This window comes from Anabrus simplex, chromosome 1 (assembly GCF_040414725.1).
Source record: "Anabrus simplex isolate iqAnaSimp1 chromosome 1, ASM4041472v1, whole genome shotgun sequence".
NCBI classification, from domain to species: domain Eukaryota; kingdom Metazoa; phylum Arthropoda; class Insecta; order Orthoptera; family Tettigoniidae; genus Anabrus; species Anabrus simplex.
Genome location: NC_090265.1, coordinates 521,905,041 through 521,919,470, shown reverse-complemented (window position 1 = coordinate 521,919,470; position 14,430 = coordinate 521,905,041). Strand labels below are relative to the sequence as shown.

General features: G+C 37.4%; 1 protein-coding gene across 1 annotated transcript in view; it reads left to right on the top strand.

The window, feature by feature from the left end:
* pod1 (coronin pod1) overlaps window positions 1-14,430 on the top strand; it is a 355,918-nt gene that overhangs the window by 212,531 nt on the left and 128,957 nt on the right. The window contains exon 12 of the mRNA XM_068225053.1: window positions 13,361-13,531. Within this exon, the coding sequence (XP_068081154.1) occupies window positions 13,361-13,531 (171 nt within the window). The remainder of the gene's footprint in view (window positions 1-13,360; window positions 13,532-14,430) is intronic.

Sequence of the window (14,430 nt, the reverse complement as noted above, 5' to 3'; positions counted from 1 at the left end):
CCTATTAAAAAAAATCTCCTTTGATAAACGCTAAGCTGAAACACTATAATTCCATAGTTAAACCAGAGGCAACGTATGCTAGTGAAACTTTATTCAAATTAAATGTAAAATCTACAACAGACAACTTACAGAAAACTGATAGAAGAATTCTTAGAACAATTATTAATAAAAAACACCAAGTTGATAGTGGAGATTGTTGCCTAACAACATTGTCTATCGTGAATGTGAATCAATAATATCTACAATGCATAAAAGAAGAATTTCCTTTTTCTGTCACATATCAAGATTACCAGACACTAGGATATTGAAACAACTATTTGATTACTTTTTGAAAAATAAAATCAATAATAATTGGTTCAAAGAAGTTCAGGATGATTTGGAAGAATTGGGTATAACTCAGCAACAAATCTAAGATGAAAAGAGAAGAGGATTTTGAAGAACAAAAGCATAAGTCTCAAACTAAAAACAGTTGAACGGAAACAATATACTATATCGGACACACAAAGGGCTTCCAGGTCGGAGAGGTTGAGAAAGTTCTGGGAGATGAAAAAGACGAAAGTATCTCAAATGTATTGATTTAAGTGCTCCAATGTGGGCGTAAAATATGTAAATAATAATAAATAATAATAGTAATATGAAATTGATATAAAAATATAAAGGTTTCAAAGAACGGAAGTTTACGATATTACAAGAGTGTACCAATGATTTGACATCAGCAACATTTACATTAAATGAAAATGATTTAAACAATCTGCTCAACTGCACGAAAGAGTGATACAACTTTCAATCTCCCCCTAAACTTGAGCAGAATAAACATTTTATCAGAAATAATAATTAAAAACTAGAACTAGATGACACATTAAAATGGGAATTTAAAAGAAAACGTTAAAACTACATTACAAAGAAATAAAACCTCAAGGTGAAGGGAAACTTAAAAGCGTTACCATGCAACGATTATGTTAAAAACTGTTACGTAGAGTGGAAGTAAATTCATCACGATGCTGAAGGCATATCATAAATGAAAATTTGAAAGCACCAGTTAAACATTCCTGCTGAGCAACTACCCTCAATTTTCACTATGGGTTAATCCTGCACCCAAAAGAATAAGTCAAAAGTTACATCGTTACATTAAAGAATGAAGCTTACCCCTTGAGTCAGGAAGTCTTGATGGAGCGAAACAACCCTGGACCCACGTGTGATCTACACCAGTGTGTTGCCATGCAAAGCCACGTTACTGGGAATGAGTGTACATTGGTTGGCAAAAACAATCTGATCAGTAAAATTAACAGCCAATGAGAGTGCAGGTTTTTAAAACAATTGTCTTCAAGCAAAGATTTTTAAATGTGAGTTTGTGCAGTTTTGTGAAATTTTCTTTCCAGAACAATATGGCAGGTAGTTGTTAGTGCTAGTGAGAATGTGCTCCCAGAAAAAAGTATTTGTGGAAGTGAACTAACTTCAAGCAGGTCTTCTTAAAACTTGGCACTGTCATTCATTAAAGTGTGTGCTCCTCATCAAGTGAACTCTGGTCAAGAAGTGCTTCATATTTTTATCTAATAAGTGTTACCCTGTGTGATTGGGAAAACCAAGAAGACTGCAGCCACTGCAGGAGCCGGGACTGGAGTAGAAGTTGGAGTGCTGAATGAGATGACCTTGGCAGACACTATTGTCCAGCAGGTAAGAACAGCCCTTCACTCCAAGGACATTTTCTCGGCTATTAATGGAGGCAATAACTGAGAATGTTACAAACGCCATGCTTGAATAGCATAAGGCTACTGTGGACGTCAATATGGAAGTTGTAAATGATTTAAGGGTGGAAATACAACAGCGTGAGATTGAACTGAGTACCCTTAAGGATGAAATTTAGAGGAGTACAGACTTTCTTTAACAGTATCAATGGAGAGGGAGTATTTGTGTGTTTGGTATTATTAAATCACCAACAAAGGGGACTGATGACTTAGCAATCAGTCTGTTTAGAGACAAGCTAGGCTTGGACATTTCTGTGGAAGATATTGACAGATCTTACTGTGTAGGGAAGGAGGAATTGGGGATGAAGCACCTTATCATAGTGAAATTTGTCAGTTACAGAAAGAGAGAGGAAGTATTTTGGGTGAAGCGTAGATTGGCTGGCAGTTTTGTCATTATTAGGGAAGACAAGTTTAGACATTCTAAAAGCCTCTATAAATAGGTTTCGTGTTTAAAACATCTGGATTACTCAAGGACGCATAGTGATTAAGAGAGAAAACACCAAGCACTACATAAAAACAGTGGATGAACTGAATAAAATCAAGTTAGTGCACTGTTTTAACAATGTCAGCAACTTCTGTTGTATTTATTATAATACTGTATGTGTGTCACTTTGTGTATGCCGTACAGAGATGTAACTCAGTCATTGGCAGGCCCTAACCTTAAGTTAATTTTCTTTCGAGCCGTAGACACCGCTATCCAGCGCACTTCTTGTCTGAGCAGTCATCTCAAATTACTTCCGTCCTAATGATGTCTGGTATAAGAGAAAAATAGTAAAGAAATAGTAATATTACCTCAGTTCCTAGCGATATCTTATATTACATAAGCGCTAGGGTACTTCCTCTTCAAAAGAAATTTACACACAGGTGCTCACAAATTTCGGAGTGCAATATCTCTTTCAGCATGCAGTATGCAAATTGCACTCAGTTCCTCCTTATTGTTTTTTTTTTTTTTTTTTTTTTTTTACAACTTCTGTAGTTCTAATTTCATTATGTGCAGAGTTACTTCGCTAATATTGGTTAAGGTTATTTTTCAGTTGTTTCTTACCTTCAGTAATTGTTATATCTTTACTTCACTATAGTGGGAACCTATCTGATGTCTAGTTATATCACCAGAGTTTCAATGAGTAAAACAGTAAAAAATCTTGTAGTTATGTTTGATAAAGGCCTCTCGTGAGCATACTATGGAAAATATACTTTTTGAAGAGTGTATCGATCCCTCTATCCATAGCAAAGATCAAAAAGAATTCTAGCTCTAGTAACAAAAATTAACCTAGTCAAAACTCTAATAATGCCCTTCTTTGATTACTGTTATGGTGAAATGAAATGGCGTAGGCCTATGGCTTTGAGTGCTGGGAGTGTCCGAAGATAAGTTTGGCTCGCCAGATACAGGTCTTTTGATTTGACACCCGTAGATGACCTGCACGTCGTGATAAAGATGAAATGATGATGAAGACAACTCGTACACCCAGCCCCCATTTAGCGGAATTAACCAATTATGGTTGGAATTCCCGACCCTGCCGGGAATCTAATCCGGGACCCCTGTGACCAAAGACCAGCACGTTAACCATTTAGCCATGGAGCTGGACACAGTTAAGGTGAGACTACAGAAAGCCCTAAATTCCTGCATCGATTCATCTTCAATGTAAAACCGTGTCTGTATATCACTTTTAAAACTTAACGAACTGCCAATATTAAACTTGGAAATGAGAAGATAACTTCATGTCCCCTCTTAACTACATAATATTTTTAGGACGTGTACACCTTGGTACCTAGCACCCAGGTTTACCAAGCTTTCAGACTCAACAACTCAACACACGCTCCCACAACAGGAATGTCCTCCCATCCCTGCACACATTACCGAACAGTACTCCCACTCCTTCACAGTAGGTGCTACGCGGGTCTGTTTCTTCATACGAGATGAGTTATGGAGCCTGACGTTCGGGTCATCATTTAGAAAGCGTAAAAGAAATATTCTCTCCATTTAAAATGTGACGGGTATTGCTGTTAAATTGTGATTATGACTTATTATTATTATTATTATTATTATTATTATTATTATTATTATTATTATTATTATTATCATCATCATCATCATAATCATCATCAAATTCATACTACAGTTACCTTTAAGTTATGTCTCAATTCCTAAAATTATTTCCTAGTTACTTTAATTGTATCATTTTAATGTAATTGTTCATCTTGTTTTAGTGTAAGAGAAGACTCTATAGCCTTAACTACACAAATTAAAACAAGGCAAGTAAGTAAATAAAATAAAATCATAAACCACCTCGCCAGAAATTTGGAACTGGTACACTGGCGTGTGTGCTACAGTGCATTTAAAAAAGAATGTCACTATTGCACCATACGTAGAAACACATAAATGGCACTTCAGTTAATGGCACAATAATCTTGCTCATGTCATCTAGTACAGTGTGTTTCTTCACATCTTACTTGGGGTAATTTATTTTGCTTCACCTTTCTGGACTACTTTTAAGCTCCTTTTTGATTTTCTTAATAAAACTTTTTACCGAATTGCTGGTTGCTTCTGCAGTTCACTTTATTGCTCGTGAAAGCATTAAGCTAAATGAATTGTTCTCTTCGCGAAGAGCCATAACATTTGCCACAGTTTTTTTTTCCCTTATGACAAATTACATCTAAAATAAACAGATTCCTTTAACATAATCAGTCACCAGAGAAACACCCATGTAACACTGCTGTCACATTCGACTTTCACACAGAACAAGGCAAGCAAGGTATACTGTGCTATGTACAAATGACAGTATTGGAAAAGCATTCCCACGTGGGCACCGGGACAGTTCTGTGTTGTCAGAATGCCAATTCTTCACAAGACTTCTCAGCAGATAAACCAGAGTGCTCACATTAGTCAACACTCTGAGAACACTTATAGTGGAATGTGAATGCCGGGCTGAGTGGCTCAGATGGTTAAAGAGCTGGCCTTCTGAACTCAACTTGGCAGGTTTGATCCTGGGTCAGTCTGGTGGTATTTCAAGCTGCTCAGATACGTCAGTCTCATGTCGCTAGATTTACTGGCATGTAAAAGAACTCTTCTGGGGCTGAATTCCGGCACCTCAGCGTCTCCGAAAACTGTAAAAGTAGTTAGTAGGGCCTATTATTGTTGTTGTTGTTGTTGTTGTTGTTGAAATGTGAATATTTCAGTAGTTGACAGTGCTGCGTGAAACTAACTTCTATTGATTTGTGGTGCGCAGTGGTATGGAAGACACACCCTTTGTAGGAACAAATAACAATGGATCTGATAACACGAGGGCTTTAGGGGCAAGGGGAAACCTCCAGTTTCATGTGTTCCTTAACGCTTTTGATGAAGTTGCTGGGCTGTAGCATTGTTATTTGAATTAAGTCACAAAATTTAACTGTTTGTATGTGAACATAATTCTAATTGTACATCACTTCTTGTCAAACTCAACATCTCTCTTCAGTACAAATTTTTAATTGTTCTTGATGCCTGTGGCAGAGTAACAGGATTTGAGAAGAAAAATGGTGTTATGGATGAGTTATATGAAAGGCAGACATTTTGCACCTTTGTCGTATTTGGAATCATTTTGAGTGGAAAAATATATAATCGATTCTGAGTTTCTTCACAGAATTTTGAAGCAAAAAATTTGAAACGTATTTCTCGAATGGCTTCTGTGGTAAATTTCAGTGAGTTTGTGATCCATTTCTCGTTTACAGTCACAAGAAAGAATTTCTGTTAGTGAAGAAATAAGTCATTTGGGCTTTAAATGTCACAGTGGACTTAAAATACAATACTGTGATCTTGGTTTATCCTGATTGTGGATCTCTCTTTCAGTGAGAAGTGTGTCCTGAATTGTGTGAAAAAGCATGGAATATCGCCATTCAGTCTTAAACGATCTAAATTGTATATTATTGTATTCTAGAAAAATTTTCTTCTCTTGTTAATTTAAAATTTAGTGCTTGACAATAATGTATTTTAGTATAACATTTGCCATCGAGGTAGACACCTCATTTGCAAATAAAAAGATTTTGATTTGATCTTGATGAGAAACGATTTTCGTCGCTCCTTCAAATAAAAACAAAATGCAGAAATTGACTCTATGGACATGCTGACTTTTACTGAATTTGACTCATATTGAGACATATATCCATACAGACTCGACCATCTCATTAATGGGAACGGCCATTTAGCTGAGTCCTGGGATTGCTTCCACTTACTTGTGTCAGGCTCCTCACTTTCATCTATCCTATCCAACCTTGTTTGGTCAACTCTTGTTCTTTTCTGACCCCAACGGTATTAGGTTTGCGAATGAGTCTTCCATTTTCATGCCGTTCATGGCCCTTGTCTTTCTTTGACCAATACATTCATTTTCCAGTGTGTCAGACCCCTTCCATTTTTTCCCCTCTGGTTAGTGTTAATAGAGGATAGTTACCCGGTTGTACTTCCTTTTAAAATAACCACCACTACCACATTAAAAGTTGTAACATAATTATACCATTCATTTATTAACATACATACATCATCATAATAGACCGTTATGCCTTTCAACGTGAGGATCTCTCCTCTAATGGGTTAGGGACCACTGGTGGATTGTATCGTCCTAGCCGCCTGAGCACAAGGAGGGCCATGACTAAGAATGTCTGGGATGTCCACTCCCATTCCATAGGAACTGGTATCCAGACTCTCAGGACCACTTACTAGGCCACTCAGCCGTTGCCCATGGTTCACGATCTAGGACGTGATTACAGTAACCTATTGAAGATCAAAAGTCTGTTAATTGGTTAATGGTGTGTTCACATTCAATAATCAACTTCCAATGTAATTATTTATGTCCATAGATAATCAAAATATGCTTTTAGATTTATTATACTACACAAATGTTAGTAACACCCATATAGGTTTAAAATTTAAGCCCACATAACGCAGTGGTCCAGAAATTGTTTTAGGCATTTTACTGGTCCTAGAGTTTAAAAAGTTGAGGAAAGCTGGTATGCGATAAATATTACTTTGTTTCAAATGGTTTCAACTTAGAAATCAGTGCTATTTAGTTATGAATAACAGGAGTTGACACAGAATTCAAATTATACATATGAAAAGTTTCTTTTCAGTACCTACTATAAATCTGTAAGGACTGTTAACACAGGATTATTCTATACTAGCTTTTATTTGCAGCTTCGCACGTGGGAAATGTGTTCTTGTGCCAGTTCATAAAACCGACGAATGATGAAAATTGTACCAAATTGTGTTCAGTAATTTTTTAGTAACAGTGGAACGTAATTAATTTTTATTTCCTTACCTTAGAAGTAGCGTGCCCCCATGTACGGCTCCAAATGTTAGGCAAGACAGAAGCATGGTCAGCGAATGCATGTCACAGAGATGCACATGCTGCGATGTTCGGCGGGCATCACTATGCATGACAAAGTGCACAATCAACACGTGCAATGGTCTTTTAAATTTGTGCCCATGAGCTACAAGATGGAGGAAAAACATCTCTGCTGTAATGGTCACATCAGAATACATAATGAATGCTATTTAGTACAGAAAGCTCTTGCCATCAAAGAGCCAAAGAGAAGAAGAGGGCATCCTAAAGCAACATGGAAACTAACTGCTAAGGCTGCCGGAAAACTGACTTGCTATTGGATCTTTTGCAAGAACATCGGGCATACACTCTGAGTGAGCTTGGGAGTGCCTATCGTATGGGTACATACAAGGCCAGGAAAGGAGAAGAAGAAAATGATGATGATGATGATGATGATGATGATGATGATGATGATGATGATGATGATGATGATGATGTTACTTGGCACATGAAATATCAGCCACTTCCAGGGTTCAATAAGACTTCACCTGCCAGGCAACTCTTGTAAGCTGATTATTATTAGTTGTGTTTTTTGTGACTTTAAACTTAATACCTCAATACGTTGATAAAACATGATGAAACAGTGATTGGTATTGTGTTAAAGGTTTTTAATCATGTATGCTTCCCATGAATTGAAACAGTCACAACTCTTTCTTGTTTCTACAGTGTCAGGGTTACATTATATGTCAAGCTTTTGTGAGGAAAATATACAAGGGTACAATATCAAAACCTATTTATAAATCATTTCAAATGGACTTCAGTTTTCAAATTTTGGTCTTTAACTTTCCCAACATCAGTCATACCTAACTTGCTATATATGACAACACTTCCAGCAGCCATTTTGTAGTGTTGTAATTAAGGCATTCGCTTTATAATATGAGGTATACAGCTTTGTGTCCTCACTAGGCTGTACTTTAAATTTTTTATAATTACCTCTTTTAATCATTTGCATGCCTCTGGAGGAAGTTTACCTGTAATCAGAATATTTGAGAAAAACCGTGACAACCATTTCCTTGTGTTCTTCCCACAATGCTTGAGGAACTCAGGGTGAATAACATCACAACCAGATGATTTGCGGTTCTTTGTTATCTTCAGAGCAGACAGGAGCTCTTCTTCGGTGAAAGGGGCAGAAACATTTGATGAACCAATATTTTGTCTTTTCATGAAGGTTAGTTCTTTTCTTATTAGCTGATGAGCTCTTTCTTGGGTTTCACTTTAGACAATCCAGCAATCCGTTTGACAACTTGATCAGGTGATACAGCAGATTTGGGCTGTGGAATGTGAGGTGATCTCCCAAACTTCTTTAAGAGGCTCCAAGCCTTCCTGCGAGAATTTTGAAATCCATAGTCTCCATAGTTTCAGTCCACTTGTTCCGTTTGGCTTCATCTAAGTTGTTCATGAGTTCATCAGCTACATCCATTTCGCCATTCTTTTGAAAATCACTGTAGAGTTTTTCACATTTTTCATTCCATCCAGGTATATACTCCTTTCTGACTCCTCTAGGAATGTCTTTTTGCAGTGGCAAGTATTGCTTTAAGAAAGTGGCAAGTATTGCTTTAAGAAATCTACAGTAATTGTTGACAGCAGGAGGAATCCATATAATGCTGCTATCAAGATCAGCTTAGAACCTGTTCGTTAGCTTTGGCAAAATTCCACCGTGGAAGAGGAGAAGATCTAATAATGGGGATCTGAGTGCCTATTTCTAAAAGCATAGGGCGGTGCTGACTTTGTAGGAAGTTTGCGAGCACTCTACGAACAGCGGGTAAACTGTATCCCCAGTTATCTGTGGACACAAAACATAAGTCATGATTGGTTTCTGTGTTCCACCTTGCTGATTTAAAGGAGCCTTTTTCCTTCAGGTTGAAGATGAGCTGAATATTGGACAAGTCTGACCATTCAGTAAATTTCTCTCCACAAAGGTCATTTGATCTGTATCCCCATTGGGTGTGGTGGCTGTAAAAGTCACCCACATAGACAGCAGGATGTACAAAGTTTGGAAGAACACCATCAGGCCATGGGATGCCTGGAGGTTTATAAGTGTTCACAACTGTCAAGCTGTTAACCTGAGTCACAATGTTAAAAATGTTGTTCTCATGGTGTGAAGAGACTAGATGAGCATCCGTGATAGAGTTGCAAACATAGGTTGCAGAACTGTATGATTGATGATAAGTAGCTCCCAGTAATCTGTAACCATGGATCTTTCCTCTTGAGTGCATTTGTGACTCATCAGTGATCTGCGTTTCTTGAACACAGATAAAATCAATGTCATTTTCTAATGACAATTTGGACAAATAGTCGGCCTTAGATTTACTCATGCCTTCTATATTAATTTGAAGGACTCTTAATACGGGACCCAAGGGTTTGGTTGATTGGCTCTGAAAAGAGCTTCTGTGAGCTGTCGTTTGTGTATCATTGGTCATGAGATCTTGAGAGACAGTCTGACCGCCAAGTGCTGACGTTCAGTTCAGTAATGGAAATTTAATTCCAACTACCTTAGCGGGGGCACCATGGACAGGAATCAGTCACCAGAAAACAAAATAAGGGAAATTAGGTTACACATTTGTGTGTCCATACATTTTACAAAACCCCAAGCAGGGAGGTTACATTAAGCCCATAGAATTCCTAGAAAACCTACTTTTTTAATCCTAACCCAGAGGAAAGAAAACCCACCATTAATTTCAGGAAACACAGATTGACCTAATCGTTACATGTAGTTAAATTTCACATAGTTCGATGAAGTTCTGCTCTACCTCATGCCAGCTCCCAGCCTCTGCAACGGCACCTGAAGGAGACCTTTTCCATTAACATAGCACTCTTACAGTCCCAATGAAGATTGATACCACAATTTAGAACAATATCATCATGATGGTGTCCCATTGGTGGAACCTTATGTCACTAGACAGAATTTTCATTGGATGATCAAGGCTTAAGACAGTGGTGACAACTCTAAAATAACACAGAAACAGCTGAAGGTGATCAGGTTATCAAACCTTAAAACAAGAACATTCTCACCCAAATACAGTATAGAACACTAGGTGGCACTAGAAAATTACCAGTAGAAACATCTAATCAAGATACATCAAACTTCTTGGATATGGTAAAGTTCAAGCAGTTTTTGGTGGATAGCACAGCAGTCTGAAAATGCGGCAGTAATTCAGACTCAGGAAGAGGTCTAGCTAATGTCACAATAATCATAAGTACTGTATTTAAGATGTAAAGGAGAAGCGCATGGTAATGTAAGTAGATGCAAGATGATGGGGCAGTTGTTGGCTGTGCAGGTGGCGGAGTACATGTTGAAAGGAGTTTTCTTAAGTTTCTTGGTAGATACCACTTATAAAAAAAAAAAATCGTATATACCGAGCGAAAAAGAATATATGATTGGTGAAAAAATTGTTACCTACTCTTTGTAATATCTTTAAGTTTAAAGCCTTTATTTTTCAATTCAGAGAAAGAAAAGAACTGGAATATAATTCACAATATCACATCACTAAATGTTAGATATGATATACTGAGCAAGTTGGCTATGTGGTTAGGGTTGTGTAGCGTGCATTTGAGAGATGATGGGTTTGAATCTCACCATTGGCAGCTCTGAAGATGGTTTCCCATTTTCACATTGGGCAATGGTGAGGCTGTACCTTAATTAAGGTCTCGGCTGCTACCTTCCCATTTCCAGCCTTTTCCCTCTCCTTGCATTGCCGAAAACTTTCAATGTGTTAGCGCAGTGTTAAACCGTTAGGTGGGGGGGGGGGGTTCATGTTGCATCATATATCGTGATTACTACTAAATTCTCTTGCTTACTTATGGTTCATATTCATAAGATCTTGAGTGTTTTTATGGTATTTGTCTGTACACTTTGCTGTTTGATGGACTATAAAATCAGTAACAATAGAAGCGCTTATTGAGCGTTATCTTTTAAAAATGAGTTAGAGTAACATAGAGGGGATGATGCCTGACATCAGCGCTCCTTAAAGGAGGCAACTTCATCAAGGGCAGCCATGTTTTGAGATGTCAAAACAAATTAAGTTGGTGTGAGAAAATGATGATCACGTGACGGAGATTGTGCGTGGTGATTGATCATAAGTTTTAAGAAATGAAAAGTTAGATTCTCGCTTTCAAGAATGCCAGCCGTATGCTTGCATATGTATGGTGATAGCTAATGTTCCCTTTTTCCGACTTATCGTAAATTATTATTTCTTGGTAGCCTGCCTGTTTATCTTTTGTCCCTGAGAGTTCATTTCTGTTGCCATCTGCTGTTGATATGTGATTCACTGAAGTTTGATATTCAGGTTCTTTCTTTCTTTCTTTCTTCCTTTCTTTCTTTCTTTCTTTCTTTCTTTCTTTGTTTTCTCCATAATGGTCCAGAAGGCTATGTGTCACTCTCATTGTCTTGTGCTTGGGCATTGGTTTTTGATGTAGGCCTATTTCAGCCAAATGTACACCAAGCACAGTAAAAACAGTTTTTACAGCTGTTTATGAAGTGTTTATTGTAGATGTCAGTCGCATTAATATTTAAAATTAGGCTACAGTTCATAATGGATAACCTTCAAAGTTACCTTTCATGTAGTAAACACAGTACTGAGCGAGTTGACTATGCTGTTAGGGTTGCGTATCTGTAAGCTTGGTGGTGGTGGCGGTGGTGATTATTGTTTTAAGAGGAAGTACAGCTGTTAACACTAATCAGAGGGAAAAAATGGAAGGGGTCCAACGCTTCGAAAACTGAAGATGTCTGCCATAAAGACACAAATGCCACGAAAGGCATGAAAATGAGAGACTGCCTAGTATTCGCAAACCTAATACTGTCGGAGTAAAAAAATACAAGAGTTGACCAAGGGAGGTCAGATAGGACAGATGAAAGTAAGGAGCCTGACACAAGTGGAAGCAATGCCTGGACTCAGCTAAGGGCCCTGTGGTCGCCAACCCCCGCTCCCAAGTGAATAGCCCGTGGAGCCCTTTTTAGTTGCCTCTTACGACAGGCAGGGGATACCGTGGTTGTTATTCTACCATCCCAACCCACAAGGGGTGCTGTGAGCTTGCATTTGGGAGATAGTGGGTTCGAATCCAACCGTCAGTAGTCCTAAAGATGGTTTTCTGTGGTTTCCCATTTTCACATTAGGCTGTACCTTAATTAAGGCCATAGCCACTACCTTCTCAGTCCTAGCACTGTTCCGTCTCTTTATCTCCAAAAATGTTTGATGTGTTAGTGTGACGTTAAACAAGTAGTAAAAAGAAGTAATTCCAGTACTATACTGTAATGAGAAATAATGTGCCCCTACATTATACGAAATATGTACATTAAACCATTATAGTGCTATTCATGGGAATGAAATACATTTAAAAATATGATCAGAATGAAGTTATAAGCTATCGTAGGTCCCTTTTGTTTTAAGGATTTCTGTCATAAATACTAATTTATATCCATGGTTTTTATTGTAATTTACGCTTAACCACAACAGCCAAATAGGGTTTCTCATTTTGTGGCCTTTTCGTACGTCACTGTATGACGATTCTCCTTATATCCTTTTTGAACTAACCTACAATCAGCTGATCATGATGCTGGCCTCGCATCGCAACGAGGAGGAAGTTCGACTAACTGTCTTTAATTTTCCACCAGTGTATCTATAATAAGTATTTCCAATATTTTTCATCATTTGAGAACCACGTCCACTTGCTTATGTGACCATTGGAAAGATGGCGGGCATATGTTCAATTAGCTTCAACCAGGCAGCGCTTCCACCTCTGTGTTATTCTAGATCATTGATTGAAAGTAAAAATGCTGTCCTGGAATTTTTTCCAGATATCATTTAGAGCTACAAATGTTACCCTAATTATTGTGGTGTATCTAAAACAATTTAGACAACTTTACTCAATTTGCTGAAGCTCTGCTTTTTTAAAAATGGCTTGTTTCTCAGATAAGGTAGCATAATTATAAATAGACTAACAATCTGGAAGAAATAGGTTTTGTAATAGTGAAAGAATTACCTAAATCAGTTGAGTGGCTCCTGAGATTACCATCCATTTTCAAACGACAGACTTGCAACCTGTTTGTCTTTATAGTATTAGTATAGATTTGTAATGAACATATTAAAGAGAAAATTGAGTGTGTTGCTGTTGTGAAATAATGATCCAGTTTTTTATTTCTCTGAAATATATTCTTCAAACTCAAGATAGCATAGACTTCAATATAATTTTCTTTCTGTTAAATAATTTCAAAATTTAAATAACTTATAATTTTTTATTGCTGAGATTTCTTGTTTTTGTGAATAGCTAATCCTGATAGAGTTGCTGTTCCATTGAGTGGGCCTGGAGGTAAGATTGCAGTATTTGAACTGAGTCGACCTGGCAAATTACCGGATGGTGTCATCCCTACCTTAGTACATGGAACTAATGTAATGGACTTTGCATGGGATCCTTTCAACTTCCAAAGATTAGCTGTTGGTAAGTCTTCCTCTTATTTTCCTTTAATTTCTGAAACTGAATACAATTTTTAAAATGGAAGTTCTTGCTATTTCATTAAAGTTTTCATGGCAACTTCTCAGTTTAAGTGTATAGTGTGTAATTATTGTTACCAAGAGATCAGTCGAATATCTGCTAATGACCATAAAAACGAAGATTCAGAAAAACAAATTTGGACTTGAGTTTTGAGCAGTATTGCTTTTGACATACATACATACATACATACATACATACATACATACATACATACATACATACATACATACATTTAAGCTTGAAGAGCATGAGATGGTACGCAGGGCATGTACGGCACATTATATTGGAGTGGGCACAGGGAGTGAGAGAATTTGCTTTGAATGAAGTTCTGAATTTTTTTTAAAACTGTTTGTTTTATTGGGAAAAGTCAAGTTCATATCACCTCAGTACAGTAGATGATGGATTGCGAGTGACCTTTCTCCGTCCTGCGACTGGCATTGTCCCATGTTGCTTTCCTACTCCTCTTGTCCTCACCATGGATCAACTCTCGGCACCATGGAACCACGCATAGTCCGAGGGAAGCTCTAGAAGCTCTAGAAGTTCTTGAAGATCTCGAAGGTCTAGGAGTTTGGTTCGCCGAGATCACTTACTCAGAAGGATAGTGCAAACACACATATATTGGATGTATTAGTCTGAGGTTCTTACAAAATTGTACAAAACTATTTTAATCCTCCAAGTTAATACTTATATTTTCTACATCCAATTAAGATGAAAGTTTACACATAAATAGACATGTTTCGACCCGGCATTGGGTCATCCTCGGTGAGACATGTATGATGCATTAAAAACATAGGAAAACACACAGAATGAAATGTTATTTTTAAAGTTTTTTAAAAAGAATGAGA